This window comes from Capsicum annuum, chromosome 1 (assembly GCF_002878395.1).
Source record: "Capsicum annuum cultivar UCD-10X-F1 chromosome 1, UCD10Xv1.1, whole genome shotgun sequence".
NCBI classification, from domain to species: Eukaryota; Viridiplantae; Streptophyta; class Magnoliopsida; order Solanales; family Solanaceae; genus Capsicum; species Capsicum annuum.
This window is the reverse complement of record NC_061111.1, coordinates 14,718,654-14,737,189: the sequence shown is the minus strand read 5'-3', so window position 1 is coordinate 14,737,189 and position 18,536 is coordinate 14,718,654. Positions and strand designations below refer to the sequence as shown.

The window sequence follows — 18,536 nt, the reverse complement described above, 5'->3', positions numbered from 1 at the left end:
CACATCTCAGTAGAACACACCAGAGAACTAAAGTCTCATTAGCAAACCTTATAGATACTTTTGAAGAAGGATTAATTCAAATATTGAAACTTCGGATCGTTTCTTTGGAATTATTCATTGGATTTATTTTTATTATCACCATGGCGGCTCGTGGCATCCGATCCAAGCACGTCTCACAACAATATCGGGATTTAACGTCGGCCACATTGCTTGAGAAATCAATAAGATAACAACACCGGAATTTAACATCAGCCACATTGATTGAGAAACCAATAAGGTAGCAATACCGAAATTTAACGCTGGCCACATTGCTACAGTCTTTCTAATTTTCAGTTCTCAATAAATATTCATCTTTGACTTTTCAACCTGTATGAAGGTATATCACAAGCCTTCTTTACTCGAGGCATTCTTTTCAATCATATTATCGTTAATGAATCAAAATCTCTCACTTATCAATATTTTGGGTCTCTCACGGGCATTATTTCAACAATTCAGCATGATCATCAAAAAGTCATTCATGATATTAATTTAAGGGGTTATCATTATTAAAAAAACCTCTCATAGACAATTCAATAAATCATCATTATCAAAAACACCTCTCATAAGCACAATTTAATAAATCATCATTATCACCAATTTAGCCTCTCATTGACATCCAATAGATAACGTATGTTTATCAATACCAAATTAAGAATGTCATAAGATAATTCACAATGCAACACTTAAGCATACAGGTCACAATTGGAGCCTTCATTACTCATTAAAATACCACTATCTCCTTAAATACTGCAACTTGAATTCTAACACTACCACCTATAACTAGCATATCATTATCTTCTACCTCTTTCCATATAATCCAATCCTCACAATGATTCAAGTCATTTATCCCTTAGATATTACCATGCTCATCAATATTCGACCTTAGCGTAATTTCGTCATCACATTATTGCATACAACTTAATACCTTTTGTAACTCAACTAGATTCATTACTAAAACAGCTCAATGACATCACGCTTGCACACTTCATCCACAAATAATTTCCTTCCGAGAACATAACACATAATATTATGGAAGTAACACATAATCAATCAAGAAGATAGTTTTTCAGGATTAAAGCAAGTTCATATATTTTTATCCACCTTAACTCCATTAGGCCTAGACATGCTTTCTTCCATCAATTTGACGTTATGAAAATGTGAAGTAACACAGTCTTCTACTCATTAACCTAACCTACCTGGACGCCAAGCTTTTAGAAGAAGCAAGCCGCAACAAGGATGCTCTTTCATTTCCTTGGAATAATCAATCATCTAAAAACCAAGCAATAATAAGAGTAATTAAACAATTACTCTTCAAATAAATATCTTGGGGATTCAAACCCATTAATTCTACCCTTTTTCAAAGGTCTATATCATTTCCCATGGCCAATTAGCCATTAACTAGTTCTTGCAATCTTAAACCATCTCCTTAACTGGAGTTTTTATGCTAAAGATCTCATATTTTATGGAATTCAAGGTTCCTAACCATCAAAATTCATAATCTAGTTAACGAAATTCGTGTTAGAAATCGTCAATTTATAATCTAGAATCAACTCTATCTGATATTAAGAACACCACAAGTTTTTCCGAAATACACCATGAAAGGTTTTTCTACGTATTATAAGATGTCAAAAGACGAAGAAGATGATGGAAAAACTTACCTCAATGAAGGACTTTCACCTTGAACTTTTGGAAATCATCTCTCTAGGCTTAGGGAATGAAGTTTGGGGTTTTTAGACCTGAAATACGACTGAAACTGATTTAAATACAACCAGAATTCTTGCTACGGCGAAATTTTTGTTTCAGCCCACACAGTGCTCAGTAAAACGGTCATAACTTTTTATTTCGAACTTGGATTAAGAATGGTCGGTTGCATTGGAAAGACGACTCAGAGAACTTTGATTTGATAGGTATTGGGCCCCCTAACTCCTTATATTCTAGGAGATATGGTCGTTCGAAGTTGATCCTAGTAGAAACCCATATTGAATCTATCGGGAAAAAAGTTTCCAACTTAACTTTGTGCTAGGAATATTATACGACCTTAATTCATACCTAAAGAACTTCCAAACTAAAGAATTGATAGTGGTACTCAAGAATAATTAAATTCATCGAGCTTGAGTCTATCTAGAATATCAAAAGGTTTAAACTTAGCTGAAAAGCTTGAGCTAACACAATAAACAAAATGATGGTTATTTTGAACTCAAGTTTCGAGGAATGAAAATTAAGAATTTGTATGAATTTATCATGGATAATTTAGTAACACAAAATGGGTCATTATATAATGATTTGTTCTTTGCCCCTTACCTTATGATTTCAGATTCGGAGCATCACTGTAATTCCCCCGTAGTGAGCCCTACTTGATATCAGGAGGCGGCATTTACATTGCTTTCTTCTCTTGACTCTTTTATTATCCAAGTTGCATCACTATGATCTAATTAAGTACTTATTGACTATCTTAGAGGCTTCAAAGTCTATTTAGTATACATTAAGGTATACTTGGGGTGTGTATTATGTTCAAATTAGAAATGGATTGTCTGCTTAGTCTCAAATCTGGTCATTATTACCAAATGATTACTTAGGATGAATGAGAATTTCTTCATTGTTCTTTTAGGTACAAAACGATGTTGATGTGATAATGGCGCCATCAAAGCCACACTAGTTGTGACAGACATGAGGGTTGAGGGTTCATAGTGCTGCCGGATGCCGGTCACAGCCCTTTAGTCTGGGTCGTGGCAAAAGAGGTCTGACGTAGCAAAAAGGCCCTAAGCTTAAGGATGCAGGTGCAAGTATCTAATCAAAAGACATACGCAACTAGGTGAACGGGTGGAGTGGCACTTTTAACTATTGCTGACAGCTTCAATATAATGGGAACTACAACAGAAATGGCTTGAGAAATGATAGATTATAGCGACCCATTTTACGTTACTAAATTATTCATGATAAATTTATAAAAATTCTTAATTGATATTAACTTGAGTCTCAAATAGCCATCATTTATTTATTGTGTCACCTCAAGCTTTTCGACTAAGATTTAAACCTTCCGACATGGCTAGATAGACTCAAGCTCGTGGAATTTAAGTATTCATGAGTACTAATATCAATCCTTTAGTTTGGAAGTTCTTTAGGTATGAATTAAGGTCGTACAATATCCCTAGCACAAAGTTAAGTTGAAAACTTTCTTTTCGATAGAGTTTCAATATGGATTTCTATTGGGGCCAACTTCAAACCACCATATCTCCTAGAATATAAGGAGTTAGGAGGCCTAATACCTATCAAATCAAAGATCTCTGAGTCCTTTTTCCAACGCAAGCAACCGTTCATCAATCCGTGTTTGGAATAAATGTTATGACCATTTTACTGAGCATTGTCCGAGCTGAAACTAAAATTCCGCCGTAGCGAGAATTCTGGTGGTATTTAAATCAGTTTCAGCCGCGTTTCAAGTCTAAAAACCTCAAACTTCATTCCCCAACACAAGAGAGGTGACATCCCAAAGTTTAGGGTGAAAGTCCTTCGTTGAGGTATTGTTTTTCCATCAAACTCTTCGTCTTTTAAATCCTTTAACATCTTAAAATCCTTAGAAAGACCTTTAATGGTGGATTTTTTTAGGGAAAACTTATGGGTATTCTTAATATCACCTAGAGTTGATTCTAAATTATAAATTAAAGATCCCTAACACGAATTTCGTAAACTAAAATATGAATTTTGATGGTTAGGAACCTTGAATTCCATAAAGATGAAACGTTTAACATAAAAACTTCATTAATGGAGATGAGTTAACCTTGAAAGAACTAGTTAGTGGCTAACTGACCTTGGGGAATAATATAGACCTTGGAATAGGGGTAGAATTTATGGTTTTGAATCCCTAAGATATTTGATTGAAGAGTAATTGTTTAATTACTCTTATTATTGCTTAATTTTAGATGATTGGTTATTCCAATGCATGAAGGAAAGGAAAGAGCATCCTTGTTGCAGCTTGCTTCTTCCAAAAGCTTGGCGTCCAAATAGGCTAGGTTAATGAGTAGAAGACTGTGTTACTCCACATTTTCATAACGTCAAATTGATGGAAGAAAGCATGTCTAGGCCTGCAGATATGGAGTTGGAAGTGGATAAAAATATATAAACTTGTTTTAATCCCAAAAGCTATCTTCTTGATTGATTATGTGTTACTTCCATGAATACTATGTGTTATGGATGTCATTGAGTTGTTTTAGTGATGAATCTAGTTGAGTTACAAAGGTATTAAGTCGTTTGCATTATGCAATAATGTGATGATGGAATTACGCTTGGGTAGAATATTGATGAGCATTGTAATATCCAAGGAATAGACGACTAGAATCATTATGAGGATTGTATTATGTGGAAAGAGGTAGAGGATAATGATATGCTTGAATGTGCTAGTTATAGATGGTGATGTTAGAATCCAAGTTGCGGTATTTGAGGAGGTAGTGGTATTTTAATAATTAATGAGTAATGAAGGCTCCAATAGTGACTTGTATGCTTAAGTGTTGCACTGTGAATTATTTCGTATTGATAAACATACTTTATCTATTCGATACCAATGAGAGGCTAAATTGGTGGTGATGATGATTTATTGAATTGCGCCTATGAGAGGCTTGCTTGATAATGATAACTCCTTAAATTAATGTCGTGAGTGACTTTTCGATGATCATGATGAATTGTTGAAATAATGACTGTGAGAGGCAAATGTTGATAAATGAAAGATCTTGATCCATAATGATAATGTGATTGAAAAGAATGCCGAATGCCTCGAGTGAAGAATGCTTGTGATATACCTTCATAAAGGTTGAAAAGTGAAAGATTATTTATTAAGAACTGAAAAGTGAAAAGATTGTTAGTAGCAATATGGCCAACGTTAATTTCAGTATTGCTACCTTATTGATTTCTCAAGCAATGTGGCCGACGTTAAATTATGGTATTGCCACCTTATTGATTCTCAAGCAATGTGTCCGGCGTTAAATTTTGGTATAGCTATGAGGCGTGATTAAATTGGATGCCACGAGTCAGTATGGTGATAATACTAATAGAGGGACTAATAATCAAGTGATACAAAGTGACGAATGCAATGAATAATTCCAAAGAAATGATCTCGAAACTTCAATAATTGAATTAACCCCCCTTCAAAAGTATCTATAAGGTTTGCTAATGAGACTTGAGTCATCTGGTGTTTTTTACTGAGATTTGAGCTGACTTGTATTCCCTACTTGTATTCCCTACTTGATTGTACCTTAAGAGTGATTGTGTCACATGTAGTTGGAAGTGAAACTCTGTACTTGTTATATATTGGTCGACTTGCTTCATTTATGCTTGTTGTAGTTGTAGCTTACCGATTGACTAGTTATTATTCTTTAATGTTATAAGAAAGTGTTTGGTTGTTAGCCCGATAGCTAGTGTGAGTTGTCTATGATTACTAGGTTGATCCTGCAAATAAAAAAGGTGATAGTAACGGTTTAGTGTTGGATTGTGGTGGATGGTGTGAATTAATGAGGCTAGACTATGCTAGGAGTGAATATAATCTCGTTAATAGAGTTTGGGAACTGTAAATTATATATGCAAAAATTATATACGCAACGTGTTATAATGATATTACAGCCTTACTTGAATTATATTACTTTTAAGATGTCATGATTTCTATTCCTTGATTCTCTTTTATGATTATGTGGACCACTACTAGTGAGTAGATGATGCCTACCAATACGTGTGTTTGTACTGACTACTGTGTTTGTACTGACTACTCTTCTACGTGGATTGGATGCAGGTTAGTTTACAGTTACTACATAGATGGCGATATTCAATACTAACTTCTGCACTTTCTTCCTGGCAAATGTTAGTGTCTTTGTGTTACTTATTTATTATCAGTCTATATTATAATTGGTAGCTCTTGTACATGTCTAACCAAGCCTTGAAGTAGTGAAGGACAGTTATAAGAAGTTTTTGAAAAATTTTATTTACTTTGTTATATTTAATTCAATATTCCCTTAGAAACGGAAGTCTTCCGTATATTTTTAGTTGGGTAATAAGGGTCCAGCTGCTTAGAATAGCGTAGGTGCCCGCATAGTCCATTAGTTTGGGTCGTGACATAGATAATCCCCCAAAACCAGACCATTTTGCCTACAACATACGCAACATGGAGCTAAAACTTAGTGTTAAAGTCTCATATCGAAAAAAGGATGGGTACTTGGTCCTCCTTATATAGACTTGGGCAATCCTCCCTTCATGAACTAGGCTTTGGGGTTGAGTTAGCCTCAAGATTCATTCTTTACACGGTATCAGAGCCTCTATGATCTTGGTGGAGAATCAAAGAGCTTCCGCTGCCGGCAAGTGGCTATTACTCATATACGTCGCCCGCCTGGCCAATGATCATGTTAGCAAAAGTTGAGCCACCTTTCTTCTATCTAGAGACTTCTCATATCTAATTTGCGTAGTACTGTGTATCTTTCTGGTGACTACTTTCTCATATTTTATTTTCGTAGCACTATGCATGTCATATTTAATTTGTGTAGTATCGTGAATCTTTTCGGGCTACTTTCTCATATCTTAGTTGCATAGCACTGTGCGTCTTTTCGGTAACTCCAGATCTTATTTGCGTAGTTCTTAGCATCTTTCGTGTGACTTCAGATATGATTTGCATAGAATCGTGCCATCTTTCCGACCTTACCAATATAATTTCTCTTTCAGCAGGGTCGTGCCATCATTCTAACCCCACTCATATAATTTCTCTTTTTCAATAGGATCGTGCCATCATTTAAACACTACCTATCTAATTTCTCTTTTCCAATTAGGTTGTCTCATCATTCCGACTATACCTATATAATTTTTCACATATTTTGACCACTTTTCAGCTGTCAAATCTAATAATTTGGTGCATGAGCAGGTTTCTGTCAGTTTTTCGATGACTTTATTGCTCAAAATTTATTCATCTCTTGATTTCGAGATTACCCATATATTTTATACTAGTTTCCGGCAATTTCCAGCGACAAATAGACTTTCCGACTGTATTTACTACTTTTCCGACCACTTTTTCAATTTGTTCCTTTTCAACTGAGGTCTCAAAGACGTCCAAAGCAGTCCTTGCCAGTTTTCTTGCAAATATCTTCACTAAGTCCCCCATTGATCCTTGTAGTAATTACATTTATAATATAAGCTTGGTACATGTCTTGTATGCACCAGCTTAAGGAGGAATGTTGGAATATGAGTAGAAATAAGAATCGCATAGAGAATCCTACTTGGTAAAGGATTGTAATGTAGTTTCCTATTTGGAAAAGGTTTGGAATGCAGTGTATAAATAGGATCTCAGTGTAATAAAGTAGTTACAACAATTCAATAATATGTTCTATATTTCTCACATGATATCACAAACAGATCGATCCAAATTCTTTGTTCACCGATGTTGGGCCCCCATATTATATTGTCCACGCTCCGATTAACAAAGTCTGAGAGTGCGGGGGAGTGTTAAGAGTCCCACTTCAGATAAAGGATGTGTACTTGGTCCTCATTATATGGATTTGGGCAATCCTCCCCTCATGAGCTAACTTTTGGGGTTGAGTTAGGACCAAGATCCATTCTTTACATACGCAACAGAAATGGCTTTAAAAGTAATAGGCATCCCCCAAAACAAGATCATTTTGCCTACAACATACGCGACATGGAGCTAAAGCTTACAAAATCGACCTGCCATCTACAAGGGCACACAAAGTACCCTTAGATAGAATACACAGACATGTCACATACAGGGTATGCATTCAGCAAGCTAAACTTAAAAACACTAGACATATATTCTCACTTTTTAAAAGTGAAGATGAAAAAAGTATTCAAGCAATATCCCTGTCATTCAATGTCACTAAAGGATACTTGGCGAAGTGGTCTAGGACATATCTGCCAATTCTACTTATACTGAAAAAACGGTGGAGAGAGGCTGAGGGATGGCTAAACTGGGTCATTAAGGGATATTCTGTAATAAGAGATGATTACAATGTATCAATTAACCAGATTCTGATTCTTGCTGATAAGCAGATTCAAGAATGTAACTAGACTTCCCAGTTTTGGCTTCTTGACACTTCATAATAATGCTTTCACAATTGTTTCACACTTCCACTCATAGTACGGCTGTTTTTCACTTCCACCTCAATAGGTTTGCCCGTTCCGAGTGAGACCAACAAAGAGAAGATTTCTGGCTATATTGGAACCCTTAAATGCCTGGGTTCATAAAAATCAGGAAGTGCTAAAACAACAAATCCTCATAAATCAGTAATTAAGAAGTACCTCTTCCCATATCCAATACAACAAGCTCCAGATTGCAGAATTCCTGTTTGGTAATGGAAACATGAAATTGAAATTTTTCAAAAAGCAATGAGAAAAAAGTCGAACATTAAATAAATTGCAAAATACTAGCCAAAAACATAGTATGAAGAGAAATTTTAGAGAGGAGAATTCATCATAGAATAGATCCAAATGTTGCAACATCATAACCTTAAAGACTGGTGTCTTATTGTTTTAGACAGAGATGGTAGAAATTAACTAATAAAAAGATGGCAACATCCATCAACAACTATGATTCATGCATGTTGGTGGAAAATGCTACAACTTATTCAAGAAAATAGGAGGGCAAAAAAGGAGCATGTGGGGTGGGTGATGGGAGCTGGGTGTCCCTTATCCATATTTGGGAAACAAAATTATTCAGTCACTTGATTCCTTCGAAATTCAGAAATTACCTTCCAGTATAACACCTTTTACTATATTTCTTTTGAGATCTAATAATATAAGGATACAATCTTGGCTCTCAATTACAGGGTGCAATGGAAAGAGGATGCACCATTGGTATGCTCTCTTTTGTAAACCTCGATATGATCCTAAATGGAACCAAGTACACGCTCGCGAGAGAGGGGCAACGTGCTAGGCAAGCCAAATAGATTTCCCCCTTGTTTCAGTGATTGGATAACCTCATCATAAAGAACATAGGGGAACGTTGAACAAGAGACCCAATCACTGTTGTTATTATATCTGACAGGTGCTATGTGATCAACTGTTGTACTCACTACATTCCAACCAATGCTATTTATATTCCAGTGATTCCAGAAGCAGACATAAAAATGATGAGTTTGCAAGAAACACCAGTATAAGGTAACAGTTGTTCACATAATATGAGCAGTTCATGTTTTGGTGAAAACCATTTTCCATCAGTAAACCCTTGAAGACTTCTATTTGGCAACGATGGATAAGCATTTAAGCAACAGGTACACAAAATCAGCAGCACAGAATGGAGTTCTATCCAAGAAGTTAATTGTCTACAAAACTTGGAATATCAGGACACCCTATTCTTAAGACCACCTAAAAATTTCTGTATCATTACAGTTCGCATTAATCTTACACATTGTAATGATTCACTCATTTGCATTTGCTTCTTTCAACCACTTGGGAATTCAAGAAAGTATGACTAACCAACTTAATATAAGGATCTTGATAACCGAAACTGAGTTGCCCATTATGGCCAACACTTTTTAAATCTGAATCCTTATATGATCAATAATATGGATGGTAAAATTCTGCGCCGTTAATGAAAATTTATGAATAGTTATTTGAGAATACATTATTTGCTGGTCAGGACGAACCTTCGGCTGTAAACAGGAATAAAAATTCACTTTGATTTGATGGAATGGCTGATAATGAGGTCGAAACAAGACTAAAGGTGCAACGTTGTTATGTTTGAGTACTTATACTCAGTTTGGGTATGCATCCACACATTTCATGAGGTTCAGGAGTACTGGATGTGGTTATTCTGGTCTCTCTTGACAATTCATTCCATTGTACAGATTATTTTTGCTTCTACCATGTAATGAAACTTTCGTTTTCTTTGTGATAGATGTTGTAGTGTAACATTTGCTTATCTTGACCTTTCAGGAAGCACTGTTGACTTCAACAAGTGTTCCTTCTCAAATGAAAAATTTCGTGCTAATGATAAAGTTGCAACACGTTACCATATTACAACATTACCTGGGGTCTTCTGTCCATACTGCTTTTGTTGTCTTGTCTGATTTCTTTGCCATATTTCGTTTACTTTTTGTCAAGCCTTTTTTCTTGATTATACTTGACGACCAAGGGTAATTGTGTAAATATACCCAATATACAAGGGCAAAATGGTAATTATGTCTAGCAGATATTTTACTATCCTTTTACATCAAAACTCTAGAATACTCCATTATTTCGCCACTTCTTTATCAAATTTCTTAGACTGTATCATCTTTCTCTCGCTCTTCTGATTGATAATATAACCATTGCTTTTCTCCAATGTAACAGTGGTTGATTTCTGCTTCAACACTTAAGAGACAAATCTCAATCTGAGTCAAGTCTTGCTTTTTCGATTTGATCTTCATCTATAGTTTTTTCCTTTGATTTTTATGTTGCCGAAATCTGATAAATTGCTTGCAGAATTCGTATTTAGCTCGAGTTTTTGGGTAGTGAAGAAATACTCCTCCTATGTTGAGTAAACTTCAATTTTGGGAAAGGTATCAATTGTTAATTCTTTGAAGACATGCTTATTCTCATTCTTTTTCCTTAAATCCTTTGTTATTTTAGTTCTCTGATTTTTGGGTGAAACTTAGTTCCTTTAGATTGTACCTGTAGTTTCTCCAATTGTATTAGTGTTTAACTGAGAGTAATTATTCTATAATTTTTGAGATGTTCAAGCCTTTTGAATTAATAAAATATCTACTACTCTCAAGATAATTCTGGAAACCTTCGTTTCCCATTCAATCGATCACTAATTCCTTCAATTCCAATTCCTTTTCAATACCGCCTAAGGAAGAGAAGGTGCCAATCGACGTCGTCGAACTCGATTATAAAGACGGCGATGGTGTTCCCACTGCTGGAATGACAAAACTGGACATGCCTCACGGGATTACGATTTTCTATTACGAGTTTCAACGGCGATGGCGTTCCTGTCCTTTGTGTTGCCAGAAATTTAGCCTGCAATATCAGAGGTGGTTATTTCAAGTAAGATTTTAGGACGCCGTAGGGATTACCTGGTGGCAGTAATCTTTGTTGTCCAACTTATTTTATCTGACATTATTTAGATTTGGTTCTCTCAGAGTTAGATTCTTTTATCTGATTGTAGCTAAATTAGTTTTACTTACTTGGTCTGACTTTGTGCAGAGATTTTGATGGAGGCCTATTGCAGTGTATATCTGAAGTTACATATGAAGATGACATTAAGAAAGTTCCTTCTGCTCCTGACGTTAGCAACTATTTGATTTCAGAGGTTAGTGAGAATGATATCTAAAAGTTCCCATTTTTCTTCAATGACAGATATTAAAGGTTCATGATTATCTCTAATATGGATGGTAAAATTCTACGCCGTTAATGAAAATTTATGAATAGTTATTTGAGAATACATTATTTGCTGGTTTAAAGGTTTGGCGACAAACCCTGGAGTCTAAAGCTTTTCGGTTGAGTAGGACTAAGACGGAGTACTTGGAGTGCAAGTTTAGTGACTCGAGGCAAGATAAAGAGGTGGTAGTGAAGTTGGATTCCCAGAATTTCTCTTATTGATTCCCCCAAGTCAATCCTGCCAGAGAGATAGTTTTAAGTATCTTGGGTCTACGATTCAGGGAAATGGAGAGATAGATGAGGATGTCTCTCACCGTATTGCAGCAGATTGGATGAAATGGAGGCTCGCTTCGGGAATTTTATGCGATAAGAAGGTGCCCCCAAGCTGAAAGGCAGATTCTATAGAGTTGCAGTCCGTCCGGCTATGTTATATGGAGCGGATTGTTGGCCGGTTAAGAATTCTCATATCCAAAAGTTGAAGGTGGCGGAAATGAGGATATTGCGTTGGATGTGTGGTTTTACAGGGGTTGACAGGGTTAGGAATAAGAGTATTCGGGAGAAGATGGGAGTGATGTCGGTGGAGGATAAATTGCGGGAAGTTAGGTTGAGATGGTTTGGCCATGTGATAAGGAGAGGCACGGATGCCCCGGTTTGTAGGTGTGAGAGGTTGGCCTTGGATGGTTTCAAGCGGGGTAGGGGTAGACCGAAGAAATACTGGAGGGAAGTGATTAAACGTGACATGGAGCAGTTACAGCTGACTGAAGACATGACCCAGGAAGGAAGGTATAGAGGAAAAATATTAGGATAGGATAGAGGGCTAAGGTGTGTGGTTGAGTCGTAGGCAGTAGGTAGGAGGGCTTTGGTGTCCTTGTTTGGCAGTGTTCAATATTTTTTATGGATGTCATACCTCTGTTATTTTATCATGTTCCATGCATTTTTTTTTTCCTATATATACTGTCATTTGTCTTGAGCCGAGGATCTATTGGAAACAACCTCTCTACTTCTTTAGAGGTAGTGGTATGGACTGCGTACACTCTACCCTCCCCAGACTCCACGATGTGGGAAATACTGGGTTTGTTTGTTGTTGTTGTTGATTCAATTTTGAACTATACACGACCTCAGTGCCACTAAGAATTCTATGAGCAGACAGACATGCAATATATGTGGTAAATATTGTACTATTTTCAGTACATATGTAATAGCATAGTAATATGAATTCATGATTTACGTCCTACGAGACTTTGCAGAGGCAGAAAGTACAGACCGGTGAATCAACTTTGAAGAAAAATACTTCATTCCATTTCACTGAGATCACATCAGCAGATATAGAACCATATGAGCTACTGCCACGAGTGCGTGCACTTTGTTGAATGGACAATGATGGACAAGGGTGACCCTGAACTGGAGCAAGACGGACTTCTACAGCATACTCATGAGAAGATAAGCCTTCAGCCTTTTGGAACTGCATTTCAAAGCCATCAATGTAAGTTACAAACAACAATAACTAAGACAACAGGCTCCCCAAGACTTCAGACATAAATTAATCAACATCTTATAGATTGAGCCAACTTGTAAGTAGTTAGCTGATTTCAACAAAAGTTTCAGTGGTTCGAAATGGGATGCTTTTCTGTATATTTGTCTGGGACACGCCTCCTCAATTGTGCGTCTAACCTCTTTTTGGTGAGTAAGCACGTCGAAATATTTTTGTTGATGGCGGCGATGAGACTCAGACTGTAGACCACTGCCTCTTTTAAAATGTTAAAATTGTGTGAACTATCTCATTTAAAAGTTCAATTTATTCGAGAGGGAGCACATTTATCTGCAACAACTTTGCCAATGTAATTTGAGTTTATATTTGGTGCACCGTCAGTGTATTTTCTTTTTACACCGTCAGGTGACAGGTGACTTTTACCTGTTGTAGCAGGTCATCCATTTTTACCTGAGAAATGGATGACCTGCTACAGCAGGCTAAAGTGCTAAAGTTACCTGATGGTGTAAAAAAAAATACACCAACGGTGCACCAAACTTAAATTCATGTAATTTACCTAGTCAATCCCAAACCTAGCTAGAGCATAATTACATAGATAGGCTGAACAAAGCTGAAAATACAACTCCACAAGCATGAACATAAGTCACATCATTTAAAAGAAGTAGCAAATTCAACTCCGTAAGTATCAACTGCGAAACACCTAGTAATTTTCCTAGTTTCTACGTGCTCCATTACACACAACACTCTTGAGTCATTTATGAAGGTGCTGATGTATTTTACACAAACCTTTAGCTTATCTCTTACCAGTGTATAAGAACCTGGACATACCTCGGCAGCTGCTATGATTATTGTCGCCATTGTATTGCCTTTTTCAAAAAGACTTCCTTTCAAGTGTGAATCCAACATATTTTTTGCAACAGGTACTTTAATTGGTTTGCTATCACCAGAGGGCATTTTAATTATGTTAGGTAGTCCCCTGATTTCTGTAGCTCTTATGAAAATGTCCTGACCAAGTTTGTTCTGTGGGATAATGAAATAATTTCTTCTGTGATGAATATCAATGATGGGCCTGCTTCCTCCAGTTGGTGAGACTGCATCCTGTCAAATAAAAATTAAAAAATAGAGATATGTTACTAACAGTAGAACAGGATATACTACATATCTGATACTCTCATGAAGCACAGGGAATCAGATATTTAGTTTAATTAGTTTCTTGAATTACACAAATGATGTGTTTAATATTCAGTGGCGTGGGTGGACTTTGTAGAGAATCAGATTTTGTAGGTTCTTTATCTTTTGGGGTTTTCCATTGTATACGGCCAACTCGACCTTGTTTATGAATGAAATACATTTACCTTATCAAAACCAAAAAAAAAAAAAAAACAGTCAGTGGCATGAAAGAAAAAAATGGTAATATCTCATGTATATGTACAAGTAAACAGCAGGTAGATGGGACAAACATGGGTGCTCCAAAATGAAGAAATTTATACCAGGCTAGAATATTTATTTAAGTAAGAAGAATTGCCTGGTAGGATTCATTGACATGGCTGAGATTATTCCAGCTGGCATAAGCCTGAAATATTGTGTTGGCATTAGACACAGATATATTTAAGTTCAAATCCCTTGTAGATGCAAGACGGAGCTGGGAAGCTGCACCAGGCGCATTGACATCGTACTGGTACCTGAATATTAAAAAAAATCACTGGAGATAATATATCCTAAAACGGAGGTGCTCCCGTACATGCTAACTATTTTGCAAAAATGAGGATGATAGGCTAGGTCGAAACCAGATCCACCCAGCAACTACATCTCTACAATAGTCAATAAGAACTATAGTGAATGTTGAAACCGAAATATGCGTAGACATCTTGCAAAAGCAAAGTTTGATCAGCTAAGAAAAACAACATAATTCAGAATAGGAATGACTTGACAAATGGTTCTATGCTTCCAATATAGACCCAATTCATACTATAATGGCAAGGCTGAAACAAGTTTCCAGTCCACAGTTATGATATAAAATATCAAGGCCGAAAAGAAGTTCATTGCAAGTGCATCCGTAAATGTATAATACATTATTGATTGCAAAATGAAACAATAGTTGGAACTTAATCTTTGTCAGCGAAATAATAATTCAAATGAAGTCACATAACTTGCATATATTCAGTAATTCCATTATCAAGTAATATATGGATTTTATATAAGAACATGAAGTGGGAAAGAACAATTCACATGGTTTGTCACGGTAGAGTACCACAGTCCTATCATTATATAGTTTCCCTTGCAAGCAAAAAATTCACACTATATCCTCATTTTACTGATTAATAGAGCTGCTAACAATAATAATGAAAGAAGCACCAAGAAGTTTACAAAATTCAATAGAAGAAAAACCTTAATAATCCGTCAACTGGCTCCAAAAGAGGCTCCCATGAGTCATACTTATCGTTGTATAATCTAGCGGCCAAGGAAAAGGTCATATTGGAATTCAGACAGTCAGACCTTTGATGTAAATTGAAAGTTATGCCACTGAAAGAAACATTGCACAGAGGAACCATCTGCGAATTAAGTTGAACAGTAAGAAATGTAAATTGATAATACACATACCCTGTCGATGTAATCCAGAATAACAAATAGCACATAGAAGTATTAATTTCCTGTTTAGCCAAGCTTCTGAAAGATCAAAAGTGCTTAGTTTTCGATAAAAGACTTATTTTAGACTTTTAGCTTCATGAAGAAAAAAATTAAGTGCTTTTGAATAGTAGCAGACGACGTGTTCTAGTTTGAAAGATCAAAAGTGATTATTTTCAACAAAAGACTTATTTTAGACTTTTAGTTTCATGAAGAAAAAAAGTGAGTGTTTTTGAATAGTAGCAGAAGTTGTGCTTCAGTTTGAAGTGTTAGCGGAAAAAAGCAGCTTCTCCTAAAAAGCCAAAGTAAAGCTCCCCTGCTCAAAACCATATGTCTGATTGAAAATCTAGCATTTTCCACCCTTCAAACCAAGTCTCTGAGCTAGATTAGGTTTCTGTAAGATCACAAGAATTGCCTCCCTATCTAAAATTTCTGTTTCCATGGTAAGAGTTGAGCTGAAAGAAAGAGAGGAAAAAAAGATGGAGGCGGAGGTAAGCTCCAATGGCAGGAAGACCAATGAAGTTCGGACCCTAGACACCCTGCAGGGGTCATTAAGGTTTAGCATTGGGAAGAGCGCCTAGGAGCATTTTTTATGAGTGTTGTGTAAATGCTACTCAAACAATTGTTGTTTATTCTTATCAACAATACGATTGGTTTAACCAATTTGGCAATTAGAAATGTGAAGTAGAAATTAAAGCAACTGAAAAGCAAAAATTTGATTACCAAGCCACCATAATCATCGAAAAGAGCTGCAGAGAATGTTCTGATTTCTGCATCAACTACCATATCATCTACACCACTAGCCATATCTTGATCAGCAAGCTTTAAAGCAAGCCTCTTTGGAGGCTTCTTGAAACCACTGCGAACAATGAAAGGTCCTAGCTCATCTCCAACAACCCATAAACTAAATGGTTCCTTCGTGAATTTGGCATCAGATGTATCCCAAATGCTTTGCTCCGAAAACTGATCACCAGTAACCATATCACTGCGGATGCATCTTAAGGAACCAAAATCAGATTGATTTGGTGCGCCTTTGCAGGCTATACAACCAATGGATACAAAGCCTGGAGGAGGCTGAGGCATCCAAAAAGATATACTATCAACTGATCTATGTTTCTTTATCTGTCCCATGAGCTTAAAATCCAACGGGGCTTTGTAATGCTCATCAGAATCATGAAGTACAATGCAAGTATTTGGAGACTCATAACCTTGAACTGCAATATCACCAAAATATACCATCCCTTGAGGAATCATAGGGCGCCATATTGATAATTTTTTGCTAGATCCAGACCCTTGATTCGACCAAATTAACCTAAATGTGCCTTCAAATCTGTGAACAGTGTCTACAGTAGATGACCTCTCTGATTGGACTGCGTGATATTGACCAGACGAAGTTGCAGTTTCCAAGCTCTTTGATGTTGTATCAGAAAGATCTCTGGGAAGCCCAAAGAAAATATGCCGAAGATCATATGCTCTGCCACACAACTGCAGATTAGTTGGATCTGAAGGCAGGAAGGTACCAACTGAATTATCCACACGCCAGAATGCCAAGTTGGAAGATCTGGGATCAAAGCTAAGCACAGGTTAGAATATATTCTATATTGAACTGACAAGCACATATACAGACCGGTAAAATATGCACAAGTATGCAAAACTAATGAGTTGTATGATTTGGACTTGAATGCAACTTGGAAGAAACACGCAAGAAGAGATTAGATTTGCTTTATCACAGGTTTTAAATACTAATTCTAGTACCCTTTTTTTGATAACGTAAATAAATTTCATTGATAATACCAAGGCCAGCTTGGCCGTATACAAGAGGTATACCAAAATAGAAGAAAACCTACATAATATGGTTCTCTCCAAAAGACACTCTTTCCTCTATACAAACAAGAATTACTTGGGTGTACTAAGAGAAAATAAGGGATCGAATATGACTCAATTGAGCAAAGCTCATCTCCACCTCTTCAAAAGCTCTCATATTTGTCTCTTTCCAAATGACCCACATTAGAGCAAGAGGAGTGACATTCCATGCCTTCTGCGATCTGTTTCTAGCTCCACTCATCCAACTGAACATCAACTCCTTCACAGATGTTGAAATTACCCAAGAAATGCCAAACCACCTGAAGATATCCGCCCATAACAACAACAACAACAATAACATACCCACCAAGTGGGGTCTGGGGAGGGTAAGTGTACACAGTCCATACCACTACCTCAAAAGTGAGATAGCGAGGTTGTTTTTGGTAGACCCCCGGCTCAAAATAAGGCAATCTAAGTTAAGATAAGGAATAGTAATAGAACAAGATACAATTGAAATTAACATATTCTATAATACCAAAAGCAATATCCGCCCATAACCTCGTGGTTAATTTGCAATGTAACAGAATATGATCCACATCCTTGCCCGTCTTCTTGCAAAGGAAACACCAGCTCAAGCAAACCACCTTTCGTTTTCTAAGAGTCTACGCCGACAAGATCACCCCTTTAGTACCTAACCACGTGAAGAAACACACCTTCCTCAGCACCTTAGGTATCCAAACCGAGACCGAAACAAATGGGAATCTCTCATCCGCCCCACCCAGAAGATTCTCATAAAACGACTTAACAGAGAACACTTTGTTATTCCCCAATTCCCAACTCACAGTATCAGATCCATTGACTGGACCGCATTGCTTTTTAAGTAAAACTAACCGTCTCTGAAACTCGGTCACCTCCCAATCCTGGAAATTCCTTCTGAACCTCAAATGCCAAAAAGTCACATCCCCTTATGTCCCCCTAATGTGTTGAACAGATAGCTCCCTTTGGTAAGAAACCCTATACAAACTAGGGAATTCATATTTAAGCACCACGCCTCTATACCACTTTTGCCCCCCAAAAACTAACTTCCTTCCCCTCCCCAACGTTAAAACTAATATTATCATCAAAAGCTTCCCACCTCTTCATAGTGTTCCTCCACACACCGCACCTGAAAGGCATAGTTATCCTATTTGTTCTCTACCTCCCTTCCATTACTCCATATTTATCCACTATCACCCCTCCACAA

The 18,536-nt window shown here is 36.8% G+C and overlaps 1 protein-coding gene across 1 annotated transcript in view; it reads right to left on the bottom strand.

The window, feature by feature from the left end:
• Positions 1-18,536, bottom strand: part of LOC107869044 — a 75,018-nt gene that overhangs the window by 8,911 nt on the left and 47,571 nt on the right. The window contains exons 38-43 of the mRNA XM_047394316.1: positions 16,214-17,051; positions 15,254-15,417; positions 14,391-14,547; positions 13,694-13,963; positions 12,641-12,838; positions 8,317-8,359 (exon numbers count right to left, since the gene is read on the bottom strand). Coding sequence (XP_047250272.1) covers positions 8,317-8,359; positions 12,641-12,838; positions 13,694-13,963; positions 14,391-14,547; positions 15,254-15,417; positions 16,214-17,051 — 1,670 coding nt within the window. The remainder of the gene's footprint in view (positions 1-8,316; positions 8,360-12,640; positions 12,839-13,693; positions 13,964-14,390; positions 14,548-15,253; positions 15,418-16,213; positions 17,052-18,536) is intronic.